We start from the raw sequence: 19118 nt of genomic DNA, 5'->3' as shown, positions 1-19118 counted from the left end.
CATTTGAGCGAGAATGCATTGTATGTGCGGACACAAGCAAAAAGTATTGTAGATGTGACGCAAATATTCTAGATGTGACTTATACAATACTGCAAATGTTTCCTTTCTCCTCCATTCCGCTCAGTAAATGGACGAGGCCCTGTTTCATGTTCGACCATTTGCAGATATGATCCGGGTGTATTTTAATATGAACCTTGCTTCTGGTGTTTTCACACCTTGCTAATGCACTTGCAGCCGCCCTGCCTGTTACATAAAAAGGTTTCATGTTTGTGGCTTAGTTTCTTGTGACCTCACATGCAGGTCAGATCCAAGTGCTGGTGCTTTTCGGGGTGTGCCAAGGTTGAATGAATGGTTGTAGGAGAGGTGTTGGTGTCCTCTGTTTGATGTCTTTTCACAATACTGCTTGTCCACTGCCAGTGAATACCAGAAGAAATGCCATTGTTTCTGTTCCAAGGTCACCCCCCTCCCACGCCGGAAGTGAAGTAGTGAGATAGCAGTGGGATGGTTGGAGATATGCAAGTGGCTGGTGAGTGCGAGACATTGTCAGGCACGATACACACTGTGATTTGTAGGAGACTAAATGAGATTAGAGGCACCATCATGAAAGGGGGGAGAAAGTTGCTTGTGCGAGGTGATGTCCGTGGTGAAGCCATGAGGAGGAGGGTTGGACAGACTTGTGGGTGAGAGAACAACACAGCGAGACACCAAGTAAAGGGGACTTAAGCACTGGGACTGTGGCCCAAGAGTGAGCCTGACAGAAGGTGCTTGAGGTCAGAGAGCGGCTGGAGCAGGAGTGGCAGCGGGTAACAAATGAAGGACCTCAGAATTGGACATGAGAAAGAGAGACCTGCTGAGGGGGGTGAAAGAACTTGTGCACAGTTAGACCAAGAGGCGCCAAGGTCAACATAGACAGCACAATGTACCTTGAGATGGGCGCCAGCAGTGAAGGACATATGGTGCGGGATGCTCAGATGGAAATAGTTTGGCACAGAATGATGGAGGGAATTTAGAGTGGGGATCCATGCAAGGAAGATGTGGCATGGAGCAAGAGTGTTGTGAGGTAAGGGAGAAAAGACATGGACGGGGGCGATGGAAGAAAGACTGACTCCCACGGTCACCAGGAGGGATAGCCAGATCCACAGGAAGAGTGACATCTGAAAAGAAACGGAGATAGGAAACAGAGCGAGGCAAAGCCTGGCACACGTAGGAAGCACTCATGTAGTGTGGTGCGCACGCAGCAGCAGAGCGAGGCAAAGCCGGGCACACACATCTGAAAAGAAACAGAGATTGGAGACAGAGCGAGGCAAAGCCGGGCGCACGTAGAAAGCCCTCATGTGGTGTGGTGCGCGCGCAGCAGCGGAGCGAGGCAAAGCCAGGCACACGTAGGAAGCACTCATGTGGTGTGGTTCGCGCACAGCGCGCCCAGCAGCAGCAGAGCGAGGCAAAGCCGGGCACACGTAGGAAGCAATCATGTGGTGTAGTGCGCTTGCAGCAGCAGAGCGAGGCAAAGCCGGGAACACACTTCTGAAAAGAAACAGAGATAGGACACAGAGAGAGGCAAAGCCAGGCACACATAGGAAGCCCTCCTGTGGTGTGGTGTGCACGCAGCAGCGCCAAAAGGTAAAATCTGTGACGGAGGAGACAGATGGCGGCTGCTCGCGTGAACGCAAGCGCTAGGCCAGCCAGTAGCACTTTCTAAACTCACCTACTAAATGTCTCTCTGAGTAGCGCATGCGCTGGCTCAGCGAGACCTAAAAGTTATTGTTTTTTGCATACAGTACATCAGTGAGATAAAGAATTAAATTTGTGATGATTCGGTTTACTTTTGTAGTTTAAAATAGAGCCTCGTGGATTGCAATGCAAGCACTCCCTAGGAGGTAGAAGGATACATCAATAAAGTCAACATCATGAGGTGAGAGAGATATATTAATTTGGGTACAGGCAAATTACACTTCATGCATATTTTAAAGAACTGGTAGCAGCACTTGATGCTGATATCTGCTCTGGCAAGCCAGACATTAAAAAAGATAATAATGAGGTCTTATTGTGCTTGTTCAAGATTCTGACATGGGGCCTGCCTGTCACGTGAAAATGTACCAGTGGCCATATGCTTTCAGTTACTCAGAAGGGCTAGATTGAGATTAAGATGCCACCCAAGATTCTAAGTAAACAGCTGTTCAATCAATGGGATGTAACTGAGGCGCTATATGGGAGCACCCGCGAGTGCAGCGGCCAGTCCACAGGTTCAAATCTGTAGCACTCAAACTACATGCCGAAATGTATGCGATTGCCTTGGAACGCCTGCTTCGGAGCAGGCTCGCGCATTGGGATCAAGACGCAGGGGCGTAGTTTGGTCAGTTAGATGCGGGGTGGGGGAGGGGTGAGCTTCAGATTTTCCAACAATCAGGCTGGCACATAATATTAAAATACATTCATTGCACAAAAAGCAGGGCGCGCAAGAGAGGCTTAAGGGGCGGTGGAAAGGGAGAGGAAGGTGGATTGGTAGGAGGACTAACTGAGAAAAAACACCTTATTTTGTGAAATAACCAACAATTCTAAACAGGTAGAGGGAGAGAGTGTGGGCCCGTTTTTGTCCGTGTGTGTACAATTCCTGGTGAAATATTGCACACACCTCATCATATCTCTACTGAAAGCACTTGGACCCAACTGCTTATCACTAGATGTATTTATTAGGGGGGGGGGGTGCATCACCCCAAACAAATTACCTGAACCTAAGCCCCTGCCAAGACCACGCTTTATGTGGCAATTTGGTGCAGTAACTAGGATTCAATGATGCATGGCCATTTTCAATTCACCATCTGCTTGTAAATCTCCATTTATGTTAAAAAATACTCTCAATGGAGAGCAAACAGTTTGCCGTCTGTTCAGGAAGAATAGCTCGAAAAGCAGCATTTGGAAAGCACTGAAAATCGAATTGCTGTATGGAAACCTCTTAAACTAGATTTATATCCAGCCACATTCTTAAGATGTGATGTGATGTGATTTGAAATTGTGTAGTGTTTTATTTCTTGCATCTAAATCTTTATAAATTGCAAATAGTGTTTTGTCACGAAGGTACCCCTTATCACAATAATCAGAGGAGTACTCCAGCCACGTTGGACTCACTTGTGGGTACAGTTCACGTTGGAACATACTTGTGGTTGAGCAAATAATTAAAAATTTAGAATTTACTACTTTAGGATTTTTTGTCAGTAGGTTCCACTATAACTTCTAAGTGATCTTTTAACACTGGTTTATGCAGGTCCCTCTTTTGAGTGAAGCAGTGTTATTATTGCCACACAAAAGAAGTGCCACATGTTTTTTACCCTTTTTTACCCTTTGTTCGCTCTCATCAACTAAAGGCAAATAATCAAGCCAGGTCTTCTGGAAAGGTTGTCAGGTTCATATTTTTCCTGTGTGAATTCTGACGAGGCCCTGCTGCATTAATGACAAAGTAATTTTCCAGGTGATCACAAGAGAGCAAGGAGCAATGCATGATGCCCCAGTCGTTCAGAGTGATTTGCATTGCAGGGACCTCTCTGTTGATGGTCTATTTCCTCGCCCTCTTACAAGCTACGTTTCAGTCTAACCTGGCGCCCTGCTCTCCATCAGTGAATGAAGTTTAATAAAAATTGTAGAGAATCTACAGTAGGTGGATTGTGGGTGGTAAAGGAAAAAATGCAGGTGCGGCCGGGGCAGGTAAGAGCAGTGGGGCAGACGGATCCACATATGACGAGATAAGGAAAATAAATAAATAAATAAATAAATAAATAAATAAATAAATAAATAAATAAACCAATTACCTTGCACAGCGATGTGACGAGCGCAAGGTAAGTCATTTTATTTATTTTATTTTCCGTATCCCGTTGTATGTCGACTTCCCCTGCCCCACCACCCCACGGCCATCACCTGGCCCGGGTCTGGTGGCTTAGTGGACTAATACCTCCAATGCAGGGGCCTGCATTCGATCTCATGGTCACAGGTTCAAATCCCGGTGGCTCCACTCAGCTTTTCATCCATGTAAGGTCGATAAAATGAGTACCATTGAGTTGGGTAAAAATAAACATCTGTTATTCAGCACCAAGATACCTACGGGTGAACGTGCACTTTACAAATACACATGTTATGTACCAGCCATGTCTGAAAGAATGCTGCTTGGTAGAAGGGATAGGCAGGAACAGAATACAGTGTAAATGTCTGGAAGCTATCAGTTAAACAATAACATTCAGAGGCCATCTAGTACACTCTAATGTGTTGGAACTATGTAGCATTAAACATTAAATTAGAGTTACTTAGATCCCAATAGTTCCTACTCACTTCAAGCTCATTTCCCTATCAATGTCTACAACTGCCTGTTTTCCAATCATACAAAAGGAAGCATACCTCTCCTAGCAAAGAGAGACATCTTCCTAGTTTCATAAGGCAACGGAGAAAACTGGTGTACCCATGCAATACCAGGCCATAACGGTGGGCACCCAAACCCATCACATTGCCCTATACGCAGATGACCTATTGATCTTCTTACATGATACGACAATGGTCCTTGAGAGAGCCCGAGACCTCCTGGAGTGGTTTGGGTCCCTGTCTAGACTAAGGGTCAGCTGGCAGAAATCCTTCCTGTTACCCACGACAGTGGCCTATGAACCGCCAGAGGGACAGACGACATTACAATTGCAACCCCACTGCCTACAATACCTCGGAGTACAGATTTATCATGACTCCAATGACTTACTAGATGAAAATGTGAGGAAAGGCTATTCGAGTGCTCAGATCGAGCATCAAGTTTTGGAAAACTCTCTATCAGTGGCGAGCTGCGCCGCCCTACTCAAAATGATAGCCCTCCCCGCTTACTCTATTTCTTTGTAGTAGTCCCCGTGTGGATACCCAGAGTGACATTTAGGGAGTTATACACTGTCCTTATGACTTTTATCTGGAACTCGGGCCGCGGACGAGTGGCCATTTCCATGCTACAGAGACAGGTATGAGACGGAGGAGTGGTAGTTCCCAACTTCGAGACCTATTATCTTGCAGCGCAGCTCCAGTGACTGACGCAATGGCTGGCGGGCAAATTCATCCCTGGGTGGGAAATGGGCCCCTTAGTACCAAACCTATACCAAATGGCTGGAGTCCTCATCAGGCTCAAGAGCCCTAACACAGGTGATACTATGGAGTTCAGAGTACTGCGGCGCTGTTGAACTAGATGCCTGCAGAAAACACGCGTGTCAATCCCCTAATCCCTCGACATATCACTGACACTTTCAGAAGTACTCCCACATGGGGGGACTGGATAACAGCTGGCGTGGTGAAAGTTGTTGACCTCTATGAGGCTGAGGTGCTCCTCCCATTTGGAGAATTCTGCATGGCACCTGACCTACCTTGGGGCTTCTTCCTTCTCCATGGGGTGGAGACGACACCGATTTGCAGACATTGGAGGACGGGAATGATGGAACACCTCCCTTTTCTAAAAGTTGCCAATACCTTGTACCTGTTTCAGGGACCTTTAAGGCCTGTGTAGAAGAATTACAGAAGGTGTGCTATTATCCCTGAACTTCCTTAGAACCAGGTGGGAGGAGGACCTGGGGATCCACATAACAGAAGAGGACTGGGTGCACATATTAGGCAGGATTCCCAAGGTTGCGAGGAATGCGAGGTTTAAACTCATCAACTTATACAAACTACATAGGGTGTGTCCCTTGTAGAATATAAAGACACTTTGTAATGGAGGGGTCACTATGTCTAAGATGTGGGTAAGTAGGAGCTGAACTTCTACACATTCTGGAGTTGTCCAGAGCTCAGGGACTATGAGGGAAATACTGGAGTCATGGCTGAGGCAATAGAAAGAGAGGTCCCGTGTACATCAGAGCACTGCTTGGTTTGGTTTAGTTCCCGGATTCAGCTAAATCTAAAACTACAAGTCAATTTCAGGGCGTTTCCCTTGTCTTAGCAAAGCGAGAGATCACTAGGAACTGGAAGGCTCTAAGGGGACTCCGAGTGGCGATCTGGAGACAGGAACTTGAGAGATGGGCAGGTTACCAGAGCATAATCCTGCTCCGACATGCCACACGAGGGCAAGGCTCCCTAGACACAGCTAGAGCTTGGGAGACATTAGTAGATTCTTTGACAAACCTGGCCCTTCAATGGCAGGGGAGATGCCTGGTACCCCGTAGAATCGCTGCCATTGTTTACAACTACTCTTCCCTAGGAGAAAAATGGAAGCCAGAGATACACAGGTGGAACTCCATAGAGACCCACGATCAAAATTACAGATGTGGAGAGCTGCTCACAAATGAGAACCACGCTTCAAGACCCATATAGGAATTGACAGAGTTCAGGGAATATCCGGGTGGGAGGGGGGGGGGGAGGGTTGGTGGGTTATTCTTCATGACACTTTTCATGCTTATGGTACATCTTTAACATTTGATGAGATTGAGAAATCACATAGCTTGACTTAGCAGCACAATGTATCTTACAGTCAAATGCCCAAAAATCTGTTAAAAAAAAAACAACTGGTATTAGCATCCATCTTTCACATGTTTCCGGTCTGCTCTGTGATGTTGCCAGTTACATGTTTCTATATGTGACATTATCATATTTCTAATAAGAAACCTCCCAACAAAAAGCCCCTCTAGCCAGCCTTCAAGTTGCGGTAGTTGAAACCTTGTAGTGTCAACCCCCTTATGTGTGTCTGTTAGTGCTGATAAGCAAATACTCTTGTTTCTTCGCAAAGGGTTCTGACTCTCTGCTTGTTTTGCTCTAAACAAATATCTTGTGTCAAAGGAATAACACATAGCTGCTCAAATACACAATATCCACTCGATAGAGTGTGGAGGAATGAGTGCTTTGAACATTGGGCTATAAGATTGGCTGAAAGGATTGTGAATTCGTAGGTAGGTGATAGTCTGAATAATGGATCGCCTCTACAATGTGCTAGGTTGCATACATTGCATTTTGTCTCAACATGTTAAAGCACATTGACATGACACGTTCATGCACCTCAAGAGTTCTCCAGCTGCCCAAGTGGCTTCTGGTAGGTCTGGGGCAATTACCTTGCAGCAAATGGGTATCCAGGCTCTCCTCTACCCCACTTGAGTTAAGGCGCGAACGCACAAACATTGTTTCCATATTTGCAGGAGGGGGTATATTATATGTGCTCCATGTGTCGAGTGGGGAATCCAGATGCCCTCTGGTTTCCTATCCCTTTTATGTAGTAGTCGGGATGCAAGGAACCGCAAACTTATGAAAGTTAGAGAACTTCCAGACCAGAAGCCCTTGCATGTTGAAGCAAATCTTGTTTTGTGTGGGATTAAACCCGGAGATGCTCCTTGTGATGTTTTGTTCCACACTTTGCGTTCTTTCTTTACTAATGTCTGCATTTCTTCCTGTTTGCAGCGTCTTGCAGCAATGGAGTGTGCTTCAACGGGGGAGAATGCGTTGGCGGATCCTCTCAGCTATGTCATTGCCCCGCTGGGTTCCAGGGTCCCCGGTGCCAGTATGGTGAGCAACATTTCACATTCCAAATGTCTTCAAAGATCTGGGAATACAGGCAGTCTGTCTGGCAAATAAAACATACACAGATTCGTAGTTGGCTTGTTGCCCAATGGTCACTCTTCACCTCTGTTGAACTGTTGAGCATGCAGAGTTCAAATGTCACACGCATCTGTTAGGCACATCTGTCAGACGTTGGTTACACTTTAGGAATTTGATGCTTGAAGGGGAAGTGGTGCAGATGCTGGGCTGGACCAGTAGGACAGGTGATAACTGTAGCCTCTTGGGAGGGACCACCATGTGCAGGGCTGGAACCCGTGGCCTTGTAGTTTAGTACCCGTCGGCTTTTGCAGTGGAAACGTCATGACAGGGGAATACTTTTTCTGTATTTTATCTGTTTATGACAGAAAATCAACACTTCACTAGCATCTGTCCAGCCCTGTTTTGAGAATATTGATGGGTCATTAAAATGTCCATCTTTTTTTTTTTTTTTTAAATGACCAGCCGAGGTGATTAGCTTTTAACCAGGGAAAGAGGCAAATACAAACCTCAGCTTCATGGAGAGCGACCCCAGGGTCAAGTCCCGTGGGTCAAATCTTATACCCTGAACAAGAGACACAGTGTTTCACAACAGAATGCTCTCACACAAAGACAGGGAGAAAAAAATGACCAGCTTAAGGACTCCAACAACACATGTGTTCACATGTCCCTGTTTCTAACACATTCCCACCATCTCCATCACCAGTGCACCCTGCATAGTGAAGAAAATTTGAAGTTTTCGATTGAGATGTTTCTTTACTGACAATTAGCAGTTTATTTTAAGATTTTTTGTACACAAACAGTGGGGAGGATTGTCTTAAGGGGTCTTTTTAATCAAACCGAGAACATGGCCTAAGATCCCTTAAAGCAGTATCACTGCCCACTAGACAGTCCAGTGTCCCTTATTGGCTTCATCCGTGTACTCCAGTCCATTTATCATTGTTTTTTATGTCTCACTTGTTTTACAGTGGGTTGTTGAGCATCATTGTGCATGTGCAGTGTGATGGTTAAACTCTTAGGCACATGAAGCTATATGTGAGCAAGCACATATGTTGTACATACATTCATCTGCATTTGTTAACTAGGAATGTTCTTTTGAGTAGTTTAGCCCACACACTGATATGTAGGAGTCTAATATTTTTCGTACTTTTTAAGTGGCATTTAAAGAACTGTATATCAATTCGCTTTACCAGTAAATTTTAAACTGCATTATTATTCAAACATTCAATTTCATTGAAAAACTTTCCAGTGAAATTAAGGCTTATTACTCTCATAATAATTATATTATTATACCTTTGTAGTTAAAACCATAGGTCCCAAACGATTGTGCTTTCATGGAGCCAGAGGACCTTATTTCATCATACCCAGTAAATTGTCCACGAGATTCGTACGTCAGAATATCATTGTCAGAAACATCACCTGTTGTGGCCTAAATATTATTTGAAAAATATTTTTCCATTAGTTGTACCTTTGACATTATTAACTACAATGAGTCTATATTTTAAACAATATTTAGTGTATGGTATTTAAGTCGTACAATATTCCGAATACAATATTCTGGTACCACACCCTTATAAAATGTCAGAGCACTAATGACCTCTTAAGCTCAGTTTATTTATCTCTCTAAAAACTATTAGAAGTAAAACTATTCTTTAGCTCCAGACTTCATTTAAAAGTGTTGATATAAATCTGAATCATGTGATTATCAAACATGACAGCAAGAAAGGACCTTAGGGCACATCCAGCCGTCCATTCAACAGGTCTATCCTAGATGCACACAAATACATAGTCAAATTGAAACTTGGGTTAACCTCAAGGCTACCAGATCAGTCAGTTTACAGGTCGTATGCATCTGAGTTGATTTAAGTATCTATGTTGAAGCCTACCAGAATCATTTGCATGTACAGCGCTTAAATAAATGATGTATTTTCCAAATTGAATGAATTAATGCATTAACGAAAGGATACCATTCTCTCGGTGTACTTTGGAATGTTGTGTTCTGAGGTACACTCATAGTTAAATCACTGGGAAGGTGGTCATGTCAGAGGCAAGAGGCATTTATAATGATGGATCTCCAGATATTCCCATGCAGATCTTCTGGCAAACATTCTCTTGGCTGAGTAGTTCTTCTCTGGAGCTCTTGGGCACACGACCTCTTGGGGAGGGCTTCTTCGTGTAAAAATACAGAAAAACCATGTCACTAATATTGCTCACAAAGACGTATAGACCACACGTATCCTATGACATGACGGCCCAGGCCTTTGGTAATATGCCATTCCACAGCCACAGTTTTTTCTATATATTGATTTACTACACTTCCCACGTTATTCACAATCTAAAGTGCTTTTTAGTTTAAACAGAACAAAACTAAAAAAAACATATAGGGAAGAAGCTATACTGTTCCAGACACTTGCAAACGTTTACAGGTCAACTTTCATTTGTTGACCCTGGTGTTCAGTTATGCCCAGAGGATGCCAATACCAAGAATTTATGGCCAAACACCTTAAACACTTAAGTGTACTTCAGTCAAGGTGGAAAGAATAATTCCCTCTTTGGTTTTCATGTAAACTTTATTCTTGTAGTATTAGGTCAACCAACTTTAGTTGACAGTGATTGCTGTTTTATTTCCTTGAATCGCTATTCTTATTTATTTATTTATAAAGTTTTAAACAGCGCGAACTAGACCCCTGAGGGTACATACATACGTCAGAGCGCTTTACATTTAGGATCGTTGCATTGCAGGTTACTTCATTTACAAGAGGAAGGTAGGGTATAGTAAACAAAACAATGTTGTGAGAAATCGAAGGAGGGAGACGAGGGGGAACTGTGACCGATGACCGGCTGAGTAGGTGACGGTCAAGGGGGAAAACTAGTGCCAATCTCCTCTTTAGCTGTCTAGCCGCTCCACTGGGCATCAGCCATGTTGCACAGGTCTCGGCATTCAGGAAAGAAAGTATTGATTTGATATCATTTGAAAAGTTTTAAAGTGCGCTTGCTAGACCCAGAGTCTCTTCCTTACTCTCCCGGAAAGTATGGAATATTTTCCATATCTATATAAAATCCTGAATAGGTCCTTGAGATATGAAATGTTGCATTTAAAGATTGGCATTGACTCTATATGTTGGATGCCAGGTCTTCAATTGAAAATTATGGAGAACCTGGGCCAGTGCTCTTTCCGGTGGGGTTGTAAGTACTCAGTTAGTTGGACTGAGTACTCTTCCTTAAGGAAAGTTGGACTATGTACTCTTCCTTGAGGAAAGTAGGGAGTTTCTCTTCCCCGTTTTTTTTATAACATATGGCACTTGAACACTTGATGAGGGACTTAACCTGTGTGTGGTCTCAGGTTTCAGGATGTAGTTATTGCTACTGGTCAATTCTTGCAGAAGATTGTAAACTCCCCCTAAGGCCATTTCCTGTCAGTTGACTCAGGCTGATTCACTGAGGGTAGGATGTGTTTCCCCTAGTGGATAGAGGCTTCCTTTTATTATTTGACAACCGATTCCAAATACGCTAGGAGGCTGCTCGAAGGGGAGGCCTGGGGTTGTGATAGTTGTACTGCATACTGTACTTTATAATATCGGTTGGCAAAATGAGATGTATGCTTTGGGCTATTGCCATTCTTTCTAAATGCTGCTAACAGGTATGCGAAAGTGGGGTCGGGTCGAATGCTGCACTATACATTGCTCCAGTTGGTGAAACGAGTAGCTGGGCTAGGGTGATATATTTCCCCTTCTAAGAAAGTATGGCCCTGCACCTTGCACTTTGCAATGTTTTACTTGCTTAAATGAATTATAAGTCTTGGGATATTAATGATATCTTTAATGTTCTTAATTGGTATGCGTTAATGTTATGGCCCTTAATTGAGTCTTTATCGTGAAGAAATAAAAAATGTTATATTGTATGTACGTTTGCTTCAGGCTGATGATATGTGCTAAAAGATTAATCAAATTAAGTGTTATGTGTGGATTTTATGATGCTTGTAATTGTGCATGTCAGATGAAGTCTATGCAATATTTCTGCAAGAATTGATTTCTTAGAAATAAAGGATTTTAACTGATTGACTACTCTTGTAAAATCTTGTTTATATTGCAGATACTATCTAAGCTGTGGTTATTTCTCTTACACTGTTTTCCTAACAACAAATAGTTCAAGAGAGCAGCATAGAGAGGAAACTTAAATGTTGGGCATCTCATTTTAAGGTCTTATGGCTCGAATCTGAAGAGCCCTAGTAAATAGACCTTGTACAGTGCAGTGCTAATGTTCTGTTTCCTAATGCAGGGAGGATTTTCAGATGCCCAAATTGGAAACACAGAATAGAAATGACATTGAAAACACTCTAGGATGTACAGAATAAAATAGGCACATCTGTTAATAACATGTTTGTAGATGCCAAGTTTGTTTTCTGCTCAGTACAATACCGTCTGTGTAAAGTATGATTCCAATTAAAGACCAAGGTCAGATGCCCCTTGCTGGAAAAACAAATCATCTATATATCTGCCTCTTTTCAGTCCACTTCTTTTACATAGACTGCATTTCAGATCCTAGATTTTGACTACTGCCTCTAGCCATGAAGAGGCCATGTGAAGAGGAGGAGATCTTACCCAAGCCCTCTTCTCTCCTCCACATGCCCATAAACACTTTTTTGTGTATTGTGTTTCCGGCTGCGGAAAATTGAATAATTTAGTAGTTTTCGAAAATATGCAGAATTTGTCATTTTCTCCCGATGTGATGTGATGGTGTTGAATTTCAGGTGGTACATTTTACTGTATTATAACCACAAACTGGCCCAAAAAAATGAGTTTTTGTATTTTGTAAAGTGTGCAAGCATTTCTGTTACAAAGTAGAATTGCTACTCTACCAGTGGGAGAAGAAACTACCACCCAGACCTCTCTAAGAAACAACTGTTGTGTTAATACAATACCAGCACTGTCCTCTCTCTATCCTTCACTTAGTCTTGGGTCTGTTTGTTACACAGGGGGGAGGGAGTTGGGTAGCAGAAGGCATACTTTAGAATTGCTTATAGAAAATGGCTGGGAGGGATGAGATAGTGGCCTTGGGCAAGAAGAGAGGAGACGATATAGTCAGGGGCACAGAGGAATTAGTGACAGGCAGGAAATGGAGCATAGAAAGTGGCAGCAGGCAGGTGGACCGGAACTGGTTGTGTCGGGCAAACACAAGTCACAGTGGGTATGAGGTCAGCCTCTGGATGCGGGAGGGAAGAGAGCAACAGACTGTGTCAGCCTACAAAAGAGAAAGACCTGGACAATGCAATGGACTGTATTAAGCTCACAAATAGGAGTTCAGCCAAAGTCCTGTGAGGGAAATAAGCAGAGCTGGAGAAGAGTTTACAGAAGACTCACCCAAATAATAGAAGAAAAGAAAACACGTAAAAGGTTAAGCAACATTTAAGCAACTATAAAAGTCTGATTTATAAATATTTTCCCTGGCATAATACAGGCTTGAAACGGTCTTAAAGCTAGAAAGGAGGACAGGATTATGCAGGTTTTGTTCTGATTTAAGGTAATCCTAAAACAGTTGTAAGGCTGTTCCTTTGTGGGATACGACACACTAACGACTGTACTTATTGGCCTTAAGACGGTGTAAGGTCCAAGAAAAAAACCCTTAGGTCACCTAAAGTGATTACAGGAAAGATATTTTTGCAAACCAAATACAACACTTTAAAGAAATCCAAACTGGGCGAATTAACTTGAAATTATCACATGAAACCCTATACCTTGTGGTAGATTAGGTCGTCCTCAGCACAAATGGCATTTCGATTCGCGGCTGTTAGAAACATTAGACTGGAGTTTGCGTTAGGAGGGAAGTGCTGCAGTTTCACTCACAGGCCAGAGTAGCTTGTTTTAGACAGCGTTGAGCCATTCATATCCTAAATCAACAATCACTTGATAGGGAATATGAAATAATTGATCTTTTTTTTGTTTGAATGCAGACTAGACACCGACTGAACTGGTTAGGTAGCAGAGGTCCTTGGTCTGGCTTAGCAGCACGGATTATTGTACTACTAGAAAGTTAGTTACACCATAGTGGACAGTAGGCTGGGCAGGAGCACCATGAAAGCAATAGATTTCCCACCAGGATGCTGTCTATAAAAAGATGGTAAGCATTGTGAAGGAAAACCCAGAGATCCCGCACACTTGTTTTTTAGGTCTCGGCCTGCGAAAGACTGCGCACATGCGCAGTCGAGCTGGCGAGATTTAATGACATAGAGGGATTTTCACTAGTGAGGTTAAGCCCTGCCCCTCTTTTCCATTGGCTGGCATCACCGTTCATGCAAAACGATGGCCAGCCATTGGAGAAGAGGTCCTAGTGACGTTCCATCTTTCTCTTCAAGCCCTGTCCTTTTCAGACTGACTTACTTGACTTACTGCTGGCATAAAAGGTTTCTTATCTTCTTTATAGGTCCAGATGGCCCCATAAAGAAGATAAGGAACCTTTTATGCCAGCAGCAAGTCAGGTGCTTGTTCCGAGCGCTTGTACTATCTCCCATTCTTTCCCAGAGCTGATAAACTACGCCAGTTCATCCCATTCGGCCACTTCATTTGTAAATAACGCACAGTGGAACATGCCTGTGCACTCAATGAAGCTAAATAGTTCAGGTTAAGGAACCTGCATGATACACAACCCGAGTGCTCATAGCACAGTGAGGCTCTCTTGTGGGCACACACATGGTTACCAGAGCTGCTGGTTGAACGCCGCCTCGCCCATGCTGGGCTTCGAGTCTGAAGGCAGCCCGTTCTATCTGTAGTATTCCGCACGGGCAAGTAATGGAGGCACGCAATGGTGCCCCACGCTTCCCCATGACCCCCTCACTCACACGTCCCAGCAGCTTTCTAGTAACACACCGCCAGCAGCGCTTTCTCACACTGCCCCGCACAGCTCAGGACACAAAGAGGCCGGGGGGGGGGGGGGGCGGCTCTCATCTGCTCTTGCTCCGAATCGTACTCCTCCTCATCGGCGCTGACAGACATGGCCATCGCCCGGCAGAGCCTCGGTGCTGACAACGGCGGAGTCCTCCTTCCAGGAGAGGCGGCAGGCCCCTCACACCCAGGGCGGCCTCGTGAATAATATGCACCAGCGTGGACCAGGAAGAGGTTGAGCTCGGCTCTTGACCAATGGTAGCCGGCCCAGCTCGCTGCGGCTCCACACAAAGGCCTGCCGCTGGTACAGGCAGCTACGACAAGGGGCGGCCACCCGGCACGGAGCGGAAACGTAATGCACAGCGCTCGCATGCCAGCTGACACACCCCTCCCTCCATGAGGAAACCTTTTATACACAAACATATCGAGTTCATTATTATATGTGGTACAGGTCCCACGCACCGCACCGTGGCTGAGGGAGAATTTCTCTTTGCAAACTAATTCATTGGGTTAAACGCCACGACTCACGTTATACAGGTGGAATGCACAGCGGCCTGAGGATGAATACAGCGGCAATCCCGATTGTATCATGTCGGGTGTGTGCGGGTGGCACCTCTAGCATTTTTTTCCAAGACCCCCAGCATTTTTTGCTCTTACGACCATGGTATCAGTACACCGGATTTAATAATCCACATGAACATTCCTATTCGTAAAAGACTGACTCACCAGCATAACACTGGATCTCAGTGGGAAGTAGGCCAATCCTTGTACAAATGCCTGCGGCAATTAATCATCACCATTCAGATTCTGAATTTATTATCAATGCAAATATATTGGCTCTGAAAAGACTTATTCTTTTCGAATGTATTTACTTACAGACGATGGCTTGGGCAAAACCCCCGCACACTATGCAGTCATAGCTGCCAAGTTTGCTGATAGCTTATATGTGACATTTCCGTGTTTTCACTATGCTTATGTGTGACAATTAAATACCTTATGAGTGACTCTTAGGAAGACAATCACGCCTACGACAAAGAAGTTACAACATCCATGTAACAATATACGTTTAAAAAAAGTAACATCTTAAAGAAGGCAAAAGAAACTATCCTAAAACTACCTGAAGCCTGTCTGAAAACTAAGACCTACTTTTTGCACTGAAATTATTTGGTTTCCCTGTGCAGCAACACTATGTCATGGTAAGGCGGGATCAAACTGCTGACAGCAGGAAATAGTAAGCCTTTCCCCCTCTTCATGTGTGTGATTACCTTCAGCCAGTGCTATCTTTTTCAAAGAAAAGCATTTTGTATTGTCGGACTTGTTGTTTTGAGATTTTAGGTGGGCGGTTTAGAAAAGCAAAACTTGGTGAAAGTGTGTCATAAATATTTCAGTGTAAGTAATGAAAGAACCAACAATGGTGAATTTGAGAGGGGAGACGGCACAAACAAGATCCAAAAACGCAAGTGTAGCACCTTTGCAGGCATACATTATCACCTATTTATAATTTTCTGTAATCATGAAATATCAATTTTTACAGAAACTTATTAGTTTATTTTTATTTGTAAAGTTTTATATAGCGCTTGTTAGACCAGTGAGTATCAGAGCGCTTTACATACACAAAGGAAAAGAAACAAGAATTGTATAACATCGCGGTACATGAGGATGCATAAATACAAAAGCAAATGCATAATACTTATGTATCCAGTGAGGGGAGAAGGACTCAGGTGGCTGACACAGTTAACCTGCTGTGTGAGAGACAGCAGTGTATATGAGAGACAGCAGTGTGAGAGACAGCACTGTGTGTAAGAAAGACAGCAGTGTGATAAACAGCAGTGTGTGTGAGAGAGACAGCAATGTGAGAGACATTTTAATTATGTTTTGGTTTTTGAAACATAAATAAAACTCATTGTTATTTGCAAAGTCAATAGCTCAAACTCGCGTAAATACGCCAATAGGTCTCGCATTTGCGAGAGATTAAGCTATTGGCATTGTAAATGACAATGCCATTTATTTATCTGTTTACAAAACGAACACATAAATAAAAATGTTGTCATTTACAATGCCAATAGCTCTAACTTTTGCAAAGGCGAGACCGTTGCATTGTAAATGCTTGTTTAAAAGACTGAGCAAACTTTATAGTGACTTTATGATTTTGGCTCTTAAGCACTGTTTCTGTAGAGAAACTAAAGATGCATTTTCAAACAAATAAAAACAACCTTTAAACAAACAGGATTGACGGCTAAGCCCCAGGCGCTATTTGATGCAAGTCGACATGCAGAGATGTAACATGCTTAAAAGCCAAGCCGATGTAATCCTGTCCCCACCACAAACACGTCCCTTGGAGTTTCTTTGCAAGTTCTGAAATGCTGCAAGTTGACAGGCTTGCTTCTCTTGGAGCAGTGAGGGGCTAGCTTCCTGGTCCCCAGAGAGACTTATTCAAGCCTTTTCTTTGTTTGTTTGCAAATGTTCTGCAGAGCCTGTTAGAATACCTTTCCATTAGGAGATGATAGAGTGTCCGCAAGCTGTGTACAATTGCAAAGATGTTTTCAAAATAAACAGTGAAACGCTCTGGTTGGATCTCTTAAGTTTCTAAAAGTCAACATCTTTCATCCGACTTAGGGCCTGATTACTTTGGTGCTGAGATACAGGAGGGCTGGAATCTCCGATTCTGGCCAGTTTCCCCACTCCAAATATAAACAATGTCTTCAGTATGGGGAATAACTGTACGGACCTGGGAACACCAGGTCCTTTCCTGTTTCTTTATCCCCTTTTCCGTTGAGAGATCTGCTGACATTCCCTGCCTGCTCAGAACAGGTTTGACTCAGAGAGTGGATGCTTGGTGGTTGCCTGCTGATCAGGGCTCGAGTCGGGGTACCAGGCGGGTGGACAGCGTCACCCCACTTATTTTACCTGGTTTTCACCAGGTGACGCCATCCCCCCTGCCCAAAAGATGGAGCCGGTACTCGAGTCGGCACCAGCACACCAATGATAGCCTTTCAAATGGACTTGAGGCTCAGACTAATCTCCCCTTCCACCTCGTGCCCTCCCTTTGCCAGCCTTTCTTAGAGCACAGCCGAGACGGCAAGGCTTCATGGCGCTGCTCTGTCTACACGCCGAGCATGTCACTTCCAGGGACCCCGACAGATGCCTTTAGTGCCTACGGCCAGAGTCTGTAATAACCGTGTAATCCAAGGAATGGGTCCTGTGTACAGTGTGTTCTTGTGTTTTGAGTGACTGCCACTTATTGCAGTATTATACCTCTACTTGTATCTTGTATGTATTCGCGAATTTCAGACGGAGGCCGGCAAATTTCGTGACGTCACTTCCGGGGACACCACCTAACTTGGAGCGTCCCCCCACTTCTGTGACTTGTGCCCTGCTGCTGAGTCATGTTGTGCTCTGAGTGAGTGGGCTGATGGTTGGAGGGGGTTGGTGAAACATGCCTGGTTGCTTCAAGGCCAGAAGTATGGGGCCCAGAGACTCCAGACCCAGGAGTTCCTGCCCCAGAATTTGCATATCTGGTATTTCCAGAGACGCATTCCACTCATGATGGCGAAAAGTGGAATTCTATCAGCAGATACAGCTTTTTTTTAATCAGGGCCAAAATGGCAGCACAGCTTAAACAAAGCTTGGGAAGGATGCAGATCTTCTCTACCAGGATATGGCCCACAGGGATCCACCCTCTTTGAAGTTCCTTCCGCCTTCATTGCAGTGTAATGCACAATGGCCATTGAGGACGAAAAATCCGTATTATACAAGATGAATTTGGGAGCTTTCCTTGGACATCTTTCTGTTTGTGATGTGCAGGGATGTGTCTATTTTCTCCTTCAGTTTTGTGATTTGGTGCAAGGATGCCCTCCCTTGTTGTTTAGAGTAGTTTTTGGATGTTCCAAATTTGTGATGTGGTGTCAGAATGTAATGGGCCTTCTCCTGTGCTGTGACTTTGGCACAGAGGTGGATTTGCTCTTTACTTGAAGTGACATTCGGCTGCTTTGCATTCTGGGTAGAGGTTTCTCTGCCCACCTTAGTACGTTGTGGTTGTCTTTTATTTTGTGCGGAATGTTTGTTGTGCTACATTATCGTGATTGGTATAGATTGAGCACAATTTTGTCGCATCAGGTTCTACTTTTTTTGTGTCTTGGGAGGTTTAGTATGGTTATTGTTAAATACAGTACTGTTTAGTTGTGTTGTTGATGATTTCAGGGAGATATGCGTTGCGCTTGTTTCTTCTGAGTGCACATTAGAAGGGAGATGTCTTTTCTCTACTCTTCCCTCCTCATGAGTGTAGGACATCTAACTCAGCAGTGTCATTGGAACTTTGAAAGGTCTAATGTTTCATTTTAGGTTTTGCGGATGCACACACTTGGAAATACCTGGGTATCTGGAAAGTAAAACAACATGGCAGTGTACACTAAAAGAAACTGAAACCTGTCCTCAAGCAGGAACCTAATTAATGAATATTCCGTTTATTTTATGTTGGCAACACATGCTCCAGGTCATTGTTCACAAGAGTAATTTTTGGGGAGCAGGAGTTTTAATGGTATTTTAGATTTCGGGGAGTACTCCATGGAATTTTGTGAATACCTAAAATGTAGAGAAATACAGACACCTTTTAAACCTCAGACAGAGTAACAGTGTGTGGGTTTCATAGACTTATTTCTATTGGGCTGAGATTCAAAAACTAATACTGGGCTGATATTCAGAAACGGATTAATAGTG

At 43.9% G+C, this 19118-nt stretch overlaps 1 protein-coding gene across 1 annotated transcript in view; it reads left to right on the top strand.

Moving 5' to 3' along the window:
• Nucleotides 1-19118, top strand: part of MEGF6 (multiple EGF like domains 6) — a 1305820-nt gene that overhangs the window by 372957 nt on the left and 913745 nt on the right. Inside the window, exon 4 of the mRNA XM_086921560.1 lies at nt 7390-7494. Within this exon, the coding sequence (XP_086777686.1) occupies nt 7390-7494 (105 nt within the window). The remainder of the gene's footprint in view (nt 1-7389; nt 7495-19118) is intronic.

Source organism: Lissotriton vulgaris, chromosome 5, assembly GCF_964263255.1.
Source record: "Lissotriton vulgaris chromosome 5, aLisVul1.2, whole genome shotgun sequence".
Taxonomy (NCBI): Eukaryota; Metazoa; Chordata; class Amphibia; order Caudata; family Salamandridae; genus Lissotriton; species Lissotriton vulgaris.
Note: the sequence above shows the minus strand (reverse complement) of the source record. Positions and strands in the feature narration are given on the sequence as shown.